We start from the raw sequence: 12,324 nt of genomic DNA, 5'->3' as shown, positions 1-12,324 counted from the left end.
ACACTTAAATCTCCTTTTGGTATTTTTATAATCACTCCATTTTTCCACTCTTCTGGAATTCCACTATTATCCCAAGCCACATTAACCCGAGGCGTCCTATCGACGTATGAGTACGTCGCAACATTTTGTCACAGCTAGACCCATTGACGTACCAATATGTCGCGCAATTGCAAGGTTCATAATTTGCACAGTTGTCAATTTTCGCACATGGTTTTTGGTATGTATAGACGGGACACCTTCCTTTACAAGATACCAGGCAGGGACAATGCTTTACCCTGCATGACCCCCCCCCCCCAAGCACTGTCTCGGCAATTCACCTGTTACCAGTGACCTGGACAATAAAGACATTCAGGGCCAGAGTGATTCCCCAATCGATGACAATGTGGAGGACAAAGTTTACGTAGCATTAGAGGAAGAAACAGTCAGAAATGATGATTGCTGTAGGTCTATCTATCTATCTATTGCCAGACGCCTCAATCCCGTTTGGGGTGCCCACAAACAAATCGCCTCCAAGTCGCCCTGTCCCCCGCCATTTCACTGCCCTGCTCCCAACTCACATCCCCCTCTCTCATATACCTCTCCACCCCATCCCTCCATCTCATCCTCAGCCTCCCCCTCCCTCTCCCCCCATCCACCTCACTCACATACACTCTCTTCGTCAGTCTTTCACCCTCCATCCTCTCCACATGGCCAAACCACCTAAGTGTGTTCCTCATAACGCTTCCTATCACATCCACATCAACACCACAACGCTCCTTTATATTCTCATTCGTCAGCCTGTCTCTCCATGTGACTCCACAGGCTCCTCTTGAATAACTCATTTCCACTGCTCTCACTCTCCACTTGTGTCCTTCCAACAACGTCCAAGTTTCACTTCCATACATTAGAGTTGGTATCACAATACTGTCATGTAGTAACTTTTTCACTTCCATCCTCACTTCCCTGTTTCTTATCACTGCTTTCAAAGAACCAGCAATCTTTCTTCCCTGCTGTACCCTTTCAAGCACTTCACCCTCCAAACCTCCATCCTTACTCATCACACTACCCAAGTACTTAAACGTACTCACATTTTTCAATTCCTCACCATCCAACCTCGCTGTACATTCACTGACTTCACCTCTCTCAAAGACCATCACTTTACTCTTCCCTACATTCACCTTTAGATTCCGTTTCTTACACACTTTCCCAAACTCAGCCACCAAGCCTTGCAGCTCCCCTTTGTCTTCACTCAACAACACAGTATCATCTGCAAACAACAGTACAGGGAGTTTCCAAACACTATCCTCTCACCAGGGCCACTCCAACATCCACTACCCTACCTTGTACCTCTTTTATTACCCCATCCATGTACAGATTGAACAACCATGGAGACATGACACATCCCTGTTTCAACCCAACTTTCAAAGAGAAAAATTCACTTAGTTCACCATCCACACACACCGCAGCCTTTGCACCATCGTACATACTCTTCACAGCATTCAACAACTTCCCATCTACTCCATATGTTCTTAACACTTTCCACAATCCTTGTCTATCCACCCTGTCATATGCTTTCTCCAAATCCATGAAAGCAGCATAAAACTTCTTTCCCTTCCCTAGAAACTTTTCCACTAATGATCTAAGAATGAATATCTGATCTACACAACCTCTTCCCTTCCTAAAGCCTCCCTGTTCTTCTCCAACTAATTTCTCTGTTCTTTCTCTAACTCTGTCAATAAGTATCCTACCATACACTTTTCCTATTATACTAAGAAGACAAATGCCCCTATGATTACCACACACTTCTTTTTCCCCTTTTCCTTTGTACAAGGGAATAATTATACCTGACTTCCATTCCTCCGGGACTCTACCTTCCTCCCAGGCCAATCTGCACATCTTCCACATCCATTCTACTACTATCTCTCCCCCATGCTTCAGCATTTCACCACACACTCCATCAATTCCTGGGGCTTTCCCCGATTTAACTTTCTTCATTGCTTTCACAACTTCTATCCTACTGATTTCTTCCTGTTGTAGATAATGTTGCCAAAAAAGTTCAGGTATGTTGATGTGTTAGTGAGTGAAACAATGCTTATATTACCTATATTACTGTTTGAAAACCAATATACTCTTGTACTACATATAAATTCGTACCAAATAAATAAATAAATACAGTTTATGAGTGGTGTGGAATAGTTACCCTCCCATAGAACTCGTTTTTTTTTAAGCCTACCTGATAGGAAACCCAGTAAGGTAAGGGGTACTGCTACCAATATCAAGTATTTTAAACCTCAGGTGAGCGATTTCTCTATGAATTTTCGATGTTTCTCACCAAAAGCGGAGGTTTGAGCCAAAAAAAAATTTTTCGAAAACTGGTCAGGATTGGGGGGTCAGTGGTGGTAAATCGGTCGGGACGGGGCGGGTTAAAAGGTTTCAAAAGCACATTCGTCAACTCATCATTTTCCACCTTAAGCATTTCAGGAAATATTCCATCCTCTCCTGGGGCCTTAAAATACTTTGAACTCCTTTACTGATTTTGCTACCTGTTTCCAAGGTTATATCCCCTATTTATATCTGCAAATCTCTCGGCTGGCAAAATGTCCTCTTCAGCTGGGATTGGCCTATTTAGAATAGATTCAAAATGCTCTTTCCACCTTCCTTTTATATCCAAATCTTTGGTCATCAAATTACCATTTCCATCTTATACATGTATTTCCTTCCTTCTCTTTTCAGTCCCAGTTAATTCCTTTACGGCCTGATACGCTGCTCTTGTGCTCTGACCGTCATATTATCATTTAATTTCTATCTCTGTCGCCTTTTCATCATATAGCCTCCTCTTATCACATCTAACGAGTCTTTTTACTTCAGAAGGTACACTCCAGTACTTTGCTTTAAGTTCTTCAACTACCTGGCCATCAACATGTTATTCACTTCTTAACTTTGCCTCTTTCCTTTCCTGAACTGCATTCCATGTTTCATCTGACATCCACTTTTTCCTTCTCGCTTTTCCCTTTTTCTTAATAGTAACCTTAGCACTCACACAAAACCTCTTTTACCTCTCTCTACATTTGTTTAATATCATTGTCTTCAGATTCCATCAAAGTCTGCAGGACTAGAAACCTGTTCCTACATTCCCACGAAACTTTTCCTTCGTGTTCTCATCACTTCTCAGCTCATCAAAATAATAATTATTACCTCCTGTACAATTACCATTAACATTTCTCTTAAGTTTTATTTTAACCTGCCCTGTCCCGACCGATTTTCCATCACTGACTCCTCCCAGTCCCGACCAATTTTGGAATTTTTTTTTATTTGGCTCAAACCTCCGCTTTTGATGAGAAACATCGAAAATTCATAGAGAAATCGCTCACCTGAGTTTTAAATTACTCAATACAGGTAGCAGTACTCCTTACCTTAATGGGTTTTCTATCAGGCTGGCTCCAAAGAAAACAAGTTCTATGGGAGGGTAACTATTCCACACCACTCATAAATGGTATTTATTTATTTGGAACAAATTTATATGTAGTATGAGAGTATACTGGTTTTCACACAGTAATATAAGCAATATAAGCATTGTTTCACTCACCAAATACATCAACATACCTGACCTCATTTTGGACGACATTACCTGATCATCATTTCTGACTTTCTTCCTCTAATGCTACATAAACTTTGTCCTCCACACTGTCATTGACTGGGGAATCACTCTGGCCCTGAATTTCGTACTATGGCACGACATGTTTTTACTCTGGTAACGGGTGAATTGCCGAGACAATGGCGTGCGAGGGGGGGGGGAGGTCATGCGGGGTAAGGCATTGTCCCTGCTTGGTATCTCGTAGAGGAAGGTGTCCCGTGTATGCGTACCAAAAATCATGCACAAAAATTGAAAATTGTGCAAATTAGGAACCTTGCAATTGATTTGCGTTTCTATACGTCAACGGGAGTGGCAGTGACAAAACGTGTGGATGTATATATGTCAACGGGATGCGGCGCGTTAATCTTTGACACAAGTTGATGATCACTACCTATATCTGCCCCCCTCCTTATGCAAACATCTTGCAAATAACTCCTATGCCTTCAGCTAATTGTAATGTGGTCAATCTGGTTACAATATTTACCACATGGTGAAACCCATGTAGTCTTATGTATTTTTCTATTCTCATTGACAGTTCCACCAATTATAAGGTCATTTGCCTAACAAAAACTTCCAAATTGCACCCCATTTTCATTTTTTATACCAACACCCTCCTTACCCATACACTCTTCAAAGCCATCCCTACTACTGCCAATAATCGCATTAAAATCACCAATGCAAACTAACACATCATGTCTTACCACTCTATTCACATCCTGCAGCTTCTCATAAAAGACATCCTTCATTTCATCAGCAGAGCGTACACTACAACCACACTGATATTACCATGGTCAGATTTTAAATGAGCATAAAGCGCTCATTAATTGGTTCAAACTCACATACTGCCTTACAAGCATCTCTACTCAGCAGTAAGCCTACTTCTTGGTAATGATTTCCATCACTCCTACCAGAAACCAACATAGTAATACCATCCTCCAAATTCATTTTATCAACTCCAAGCAACCTCGTTTCTGTAAGAGCACAAATATCCAACTTGTATTCCTTGAACACTGAAAAAAGTTCTTCCATTTTACTAGTCTGATTGAGATTTCGAACATTCCAGTTTCCTATTCTTAGGGTTCTTTTTGGAGGTATAAACTTATTTCTACACCGTGGGATTCTTTGCACCCCCTGCCCACTTAAGGGCTGCACAGAACTGAGGGCCATTGCTTCGTAACCAGAGTTCAAGATTTCTTTGGCAGAAAATTTTTTTTACCCTGGAGCCAATGCCAGTGGCTCGCAGGAACCAGACTGTGGTGAGAGGAAATTAACTAAATGAAAGTGAAATGCAAAGGGTCTGGACAAAGTACAAGGGAAAGAAAGAGAACAAAAAGAATGTAGATAAAAGTGTCCCTTTTAGTCGCCTCTTACGACAAGCAGGGAATACTAGGGAAGTATTCTATCCCACATATGACACCTCTCCAACAGTTCCAACCGTGACTGTGGGCAGCGTAGTGACCGCAGCTCTTGTATGGATAGGCTTTTTCGGTATTATTTTACAAGTGGACAATACGCAGTTTAGGAATTTTAGCACCATTAACGTATAGTATCGTCCCTAAGGATCATAATGAACTCCATAACCCAATTCGGAAATTGATATTTTCAGAGATAATGAATTTAATTTAAAATTCCAAAAAAAAAACTATCTTGGATCTTCACTCGGCCACTCCGGGTAAATGTGTGCATTCATACATGTTTCTCTTCCCTTCGACTGTGCATGCGTCTCGTAGGTCTGTATCACCCACTCATAGGCCTGCTTTAGGTCACGTGATGGTATTCTACCAATGAATTTGAACCGGTCTTTGATTCCTTGTGGATGGAAAAACTCAAATCTGTCTCGGTATGGCCTCTGAAGAAGAGACGTGCTGTGTGTCCCAGGTGTGATATTGATTATTTACGAGTGATTAATCGTTTCCACTCGGAATCTGAGGAGGCTATTGAGTTACTTTGACGCGGTGTATTACCTTCCGAAGTTTATTGCCCAGACTGTCAGAAACCGTGTAAATTTAGAAAAGACAGACATCAGTCGTACTGTGGTCGGTACAAAAAGTACGTAAAAACCTAGAAACGGGTACAGTGTGGTTTTTGTGTTTCTGACTACAAAGGAACTTTTTTGGACAACACACACCTTCTGGCTCGGCAAATTATATTGTTCATAAACCACTGGATTCAAAGGTTCTGGAACCACGACATTATTGCCACACGACCATCGTCCTGGACAATTGTATACCTAGGGTAAGCATTCCCCTAGGACAGATTAGGTATGTTGGGTTAGGTTGTGTTAACGTATTTCCCTAGGATAGGTTAGGTATGTTGGGTTAGGTTTGGTTAGGTTTAGTGTGTTTGGTGAGGTTGCGTTAACGTATTCCCCTAGGATAGGTTAAGTATGTTGGGTTAGGTTTGGTTAGAATTAATGTTTGGTGAGGTTACGTTAACATATTCCCTTAGGATAGGTTAGGTATGTTCGGGTATGTTTGTGAGGTTACGTTAACGTATTCCCCTAGGACAGGTTAGGGTAGGTTTGGTTACTTTTATTGTGTTCGGTGAGGCTACGTGAAGTCTGTTTCGTTTAGTTTAGTTTGGTCTGTTCGGTTACGTTAACAGATGGTGCAGTATACTGTATTTTTTTGGTGTTTTTTTATGCCAGTTCTGTTGTTTTTTGCTTTTTTTTTTTTCCCCGGAAAATGCTTGATTTCACCTACTTGTCCAATCAAAGTTCATGATTGGAAGAGGGAAAATGAGGCATTTCCGACAAAAATGAAGGTCGGAAACATTTGAATCGCATCAAAAACTGCCAGAAAAATATACTGCACTACCTGGGGGGTGTTTTGTCCACTTGTAAAAATTTACCGCTTTCTCATGGGTAGCACCGCGTAATTTATGTAGCGGCTCTGTAGCGGCAGCCATGTTACACCACGCCTGATACCCGCGTTTTTGTACCGAGCTGCTCCGTGGGTTTTGAAAGCAGCTGATGATTCCGGGAAATATAGTGCCATGGTCCACTGTGCAGCTTACGGATACAAAAATGGGCACAGGAATTCATCGGATGGCGTAACATAGCAAAAAAGGTATCTTGTTGCTAATTCTATAACACATCTGCCCCCAGGGTTGGGGCGGGAAGATTCTTCCCCAGCATCCCTGCATGAATGAGACCACTAAAAGGGGCCCACTTATCTCCAGTCTTTCTCTCGATGTCTTCTTCTGTTCACTCTCTCTTGTAGATATTTCCATGTCTCTTCCGGCCTTTATCAGTCTGGACATTCGGTTTCATGACATGATAGTGCCATAATGGGCACTGCAGCAACCTATGGCGTTGTTTTATACTCATTGGCTAAATGTACCCGATATAATTCGTTGAACTAGGCAAAAAAAAAAAAAAAATCATAATCCATATATGTTTCTGTATTACAAGTGACGAGTGTATCTTTATTAATAACCACTGCTTAGTGGAAATATGGTATTTGAATTTGTGCTTGTTTCAATATGGCGGCCAAAATCACACGCCCGCGGCGGAGATAGCCTCTCCATATTATCGAGCTCAGTGAACACAGCTCAGGTTCCTCCTACCCTGGCACTGCACCTTTACGGATGACAACCGTTCTTGTATTATTTCCGTATCGAATTACATTCTACCCACAGCAGCAGAATGTGGGATAAGGCCATACTTTAGGGAAATAATCATCCCAACTTCACACACACAAAAAATAAGTACTATTATCGTCTTGGATCAGTGTAAACGTTACTCCAGTCGACTTCGGTAAGTTTGATTATCGGATATTTCCCTCCCGATACATATTAAAAGGCTTTTGCTTTCCAATTTACATCACAATAGTAGACTAGCAAGAACTGAATATGCCAAAAGGGTATACCTTAAGTACTCTATACGTTTAACAATATTTCATATCAAATCCTTCCTCCGTTTTTCAATGGAATCTTCTCAAATTTCAATGGAACTTTCTCAACAATATCATCAATCAATCAATGGTCCCGTTTTCTTTTTCACACCCATCCCCCATCTCGACCCGTCAATGGTCCCATTTTCCTTTTGATCCCTCTTCTCCTCTCCCCCCTCCCCGGGCTCGTCAATGGTCCCGTTTTCCATTCCGCTCACCCTCCCTCCCGCTCCACCACAGAGGCACAGACACGGCACGGAAATTATCATGTCTGGGTCAGCCCACACGAAGTAACAGTTCGTTTGAATTGCCATAACATTGTCATCATTCTTTATCTGCTCATATAAACAGTACTCTGTCTACCTACACGTACCCGATTAACGTTTTCCCGCTGGAGATTTTTTCTTCTTCTTAAACCACAGGGAATAGTCGCTAAAGACCGAAGTTCTTAAACTGCTTTAAGGTAGCAAGAAAAAAATCGAACTAAGTCTATTCACCAATACATTGAACCATTAAAAAAATACAGGACCCGTTACTTATTGCTGTGTATATCCAACAAATTGTATGAGAGAGACCTGAACTGCGTAAATATTCAAAAGTATGAATACTCAGTCAACCTGCAGAAATGGAGCTTATACTTAAGAACTGTTAGAGCTGGCAAAATACCTAAAAATGCTGATGGCAAACATTACAGCATAACACAACGGCAACTTCACTAAGAGGGTTTCCACCCCCATAATTGAACTTGCCTGAAGAATAGTCAATCTACCTGATCCCAGTCCCCCATTATGAGAACTGCTCGATATTGGCGGAGGCGGAAAGATCTCCAGGTTTGAGGCCAGACATTCCAGAAAAGATACGGCTGCCCAAGTCACATTTTTTTTTTTTCCCCGGCTCGTAAAACGGAAACACAGGGGACACCCGTGTTTTCCTTTATCCTGTTGATAATTTTTAACTGCTTGGATGCTCAGAAGTATACTTTCAAGTCAGATATTTATAGCTTTTCAGTTAAAGTTCCTTCCTAAAAACCAAATGAAATCGAGTGGCATGAGAAAAAAAATAATCTGGAGCTGTTACCAACTGGTCACTCTCGATTTCTTAAGAGCCACGTTCTAACACTGCGCAGTCGTGTCAATGCTAGCTCTAGTCTAAAATCACCCAACAGTAGCTCAAACTGGAATTTTGACAAGCATTCATGGCGAAGCAGAACCACCCTACTTATTCCATGGGGTAACTTCGCAAAAAATTAAGGGCGTCATTCCTTTGCATGTTTCGAGCCACTTACACAACCCATAATTATAAAACAATGTCATACACAACACTGGTAACCTGGTCCTGTACTATACAAAATAGCCCTAACCCACATAGTAACTTCGGAACAAACCCTTGGAGCGATATCTGTACTGAACACCCCTTACCCTGCACGCCACGTGGTCTGCTACCCGTCGCTCCCTCTGACTACTTCCTTTAATTCATGAATTTACACGGTTAAACTTTAAACACCACTTAAAACTATCGACAATTTGTAAAAATTCATTAACATACTTTACGGCGAATAAAATGGCCGCCATTAAAGATTACGAAAATTCACAGTAGTGGAAGCCTTGTTCAACTTTCGGAAATATTTCTAATATTTAAACTGGCAGTGGAAGATTATAAATATCGTCGTAATTATGAACATAACGCCTACCACTCTGCACTCACTTTCTCAAGCACCTAAAGTAGCTTTACTACGATGTGATAGTGTAGTCCTCTACAAATGCATTGGTCTTATGAATTATCTCCCTTTAGACGCAAACATTTACCACTTCTACGACACACTAACAACGATACTGTTTTCATACCGGGCTTCTTCCCCTTGGCCGGCCGGCCCCTCTTGCGTGGTGGTTCTGCTGCGGGTTTAGCAGCTGGTGCCGGCCTTCTGGTCCCAGCTCGGCTGCTGCGTGTGGTAGGCATCTTCTCGCTAAGACTTCCCGCGCTTGTCTGAACCCGACGGCCGACACGGCGACACCCGTCAACCCTCCACCCCAGCTTGGCAACAACACCGCCCGCCAGACCAACCACTATGCCACGTTATCCATTTTCAGTTTTAATATCTCCCCTGTTCATCCATCCCCCTTCTATTTCCCTACATTTCCACGTACCTCTCGAATATCCTGAGATTCATCAAGTCGGGCAGTAATCGAACTGGGTGACTGAGGGTTGAAAAATGCATGTTTATTCAGCATATTATAGGTAGATGTGGCACTATGGTAGATGTGGAGGGGGGAATGGAGGGGACGGGGGGTAGGCTCGCGAAAGACGCTAGCCCGGTTATATAATACAAAGCACTTACATAATGCTGCTATTGCAGGTTCGTCATAGTTCTTTCCCATATGCACGTACAATTCCCGTGACAAAGATACTGATACCATTTAGAGGCATTCAAATAAGTTTGGTCATAATATATAACCGAAAACAGATCATGGAGTGCAAGTTGTAATTAACCACTTATTTTGGGCTATATTTGTGAATGAAGGAATTCGCTACAGATCTGCAGCTTAAGAAAATATTTTCCAGTGGAAAGTAAATATTTCTGCCCTTTCACTTTATTTTCTCACTCATGCTAATGCCAACCATGCAGTAACGGAAATAACCGAAAGCTAGAATAGAAATCAAACTACCACTGAACAAAATCTGTAGGTTAACACTCACCTATCTTGTTTACAAACACTGAAAGGGCAAAGGTTACTACAGCCATCAATCAACCCATCAAATCTCCCCTCTTTCCTCCCCCCCATTTTCCCCCGATGTTAGTAATGTAAAATTCTGACCTTGACACATATAGTTTCGTAATTTCTAGTGTAGGTGGGTTGGCTATTTATATTTACCTCGTTGCCTTCGTTCCCTTGACTACCAAAACGCTTGCGCAGGAGTGGTATTCATAAACTTTCTTGAGCTTAAAGTTGCACGGTATAAATTTGCCTGTTTATACTTATAACACACAACTACCAGAGACATCACACCCAAGCTACAATAATGATAACGTGACATACAACAATACAGTGTGATTCGTGGTAATACTTAACTTATGGAGATGTTCATGGTAAAAATTAGTTAAGATCCTTTATAAATGTCGCCCCAGCCACGCTTCACCCATCCCCCCCAGCCAATACTCGCACCCAAAGACCACAATCCCCCCCCCCCTCTGTTGCCCCCAAAACGACCCCCTGAGCGTAAATACAACCTCCACCACCCGCCCTTCTTCCGTTTAACCCATCCCCTCTCAAAATGACCTTCTCTTCCTCCCTGAAACGACTCCCACAGCCTTCACTCTTACATTAAACATGACCTTCACTTCCATACAGTAACGATTTAAACTCCATTCCCTCCAAAGCTTCCCCATCCTCAAAAAAAAAAAAACCCTTCCCACTAAAACCTCAGCCCTCTCAAAAAAAAAAAATAATAATAAATCCATCCACCTCAAAAAACAATCTCCAAAAACGATCCCTCCCATTTTTCCCCTCCAGAAATGCCCGTCCCACCAAAAACTACCTCACTCCTTTCAAAAAGATATACCCACCCTCCCATTCCGAAAAGACCCCTTCCCCCCCAAGAAAAATACACCAAGCTCTTCCCTTCCAAAAAACACTATTACTACTACCTTCCTATATAACAACCCTTCCTATAAAAACAACCCTACTCCACTTTCCTCTTTAAAAAAATCAATAACTACTATTACTACTGCTACTACTGCAATTACCACTAGTGCTGCTGCTGATGATGATGGCGATGTTACCCTGCAAAACTATTCCCCTTCGCACTCCAAACTTTTCCTTCCCCTCTTCACCCTTCAAAAAAGATCCTACCTCCCTCTCCCACCTGCCGTTACCCCAACTCTCTGCAGTCCTTTCCAACATGACCCTAACTTTCTCTAACCTCAGTATTTCACACTGCCTCAAATAACTTCAGTTTTTCATAGCTCGACCCCAGTTTTTCCTAAGACCCCTTTCCCCGTTTCCCACTTCATACTCCAATTTTTTCACATTGTCACCAACTTTCCCTAGACCAAAATTTTCCTCATTTGATCTCGTTCCCCACAATGACCCCCGTTTTCCCAATTGTCCGCAACTTTCCTCACCAACACCCGTTTTTACCACTTAGTCCCAAGTTTCTTAAGCAAAACCTCAAATCCTTTCATAAAGCTACAGCCTCTTATCAATCCTAATCCTTCCCATCGAGACTCCAGTATAACTCTACCAACCCTATTTTCCCTAATCTAGACCGAGGAACCCCAGCCAGTACCTCAATAACCTCAGCCTGAAATCCCTAACTCCCCCTCTCCCAGAAATAATCTAATCCCCCAAGCAAAGATTTACAACCAACCCCCCAACCTCCTCCTTCCCTCCCTCTCACTCTCACTGCTCTCGCTCTCTTTAATCAAAGAGTGGATCTCTCTCTCTCTCTCTCTCTTCCTGAATTAACCTCGCTTCGTAAAATAGTCTGTTGTTTGGTATTATAATATGACCTGAAATTCAAGGCCGCTTCAAAATGGTGGGAAAGTCTGTATTTTCATTCCAAATTGAATTCGGTGAATGGTAATTTTTACACATGTTTAATTGCATGATCTTTAGTATCTTGACTTCGAGAAACAGGATACCAGTTTCCTTTAAGCGCCTGAAGTGAGAAAGTCCTCTGGGATTTTGAGGGAGTTAAAAAGTTTACATCGTTATTCAAAATGGATTCGGTGTTCATCTAGAAATTTCCATACGAAATGCATGATTTCACGATTTTACTTTCTTTGCATCGGAATTTCAGAAAGGATCAACTTCAATTAAG

General features: G+C 41.9%; 1 protein-coding gene across 2 annotated transcripts in view; it reads right to left on the bottom strand.

Annotated features, from left to right (window-relative positions):
* LOC145417478 (uncharacterized) overlaps positions 1 to 9,518 on the bottom strand; it is a 60,322-nt gene extending 50,804 nt beyond the window's left edge. The window contains exon 1 of one of the 2 annotated variants that reach the window (XM_080286186.1): positions 9,351 to 9,518. In XM_080286186.1, the coding sequence (XP_080142312.1) occupies positions 9,351 to 9,462 (112 nt within the window). In that variant the 5' untranslated portion in view covers positions 9,463 to 9,518. The remainder of the gene's footprint in view (positions 1 to 9,350) is intronic. The other variant, XM_080286187.1, reaches the window with a different exon arrangement.
* Positions 9,519 to 12,324: the final 2,806 nt, after the last annotated feature.

Source organism: Coenobita brevimanus, chromosome 110 (genome assembly GCF_032717465.1).
Source record: "Coenobita brevimanus isolate Jiangsu-jjx chromosome 110, ASM3271746v2, whole genome shotgun sequence".
In the NCBI taxonomy this organism is placed as follows: domain Eukaryota; kingdom Metazoa; phylum Arthropoda; class Malacostraca; order Decapoda; family Coenobitidae; genus Coenobita; species Coenobita brevimanus.
The sequence above is the reverse complement of the archived record's forward strand: the minus strand, read 5'-3'. Positions and strand labels throughout refer to the sequence as shown.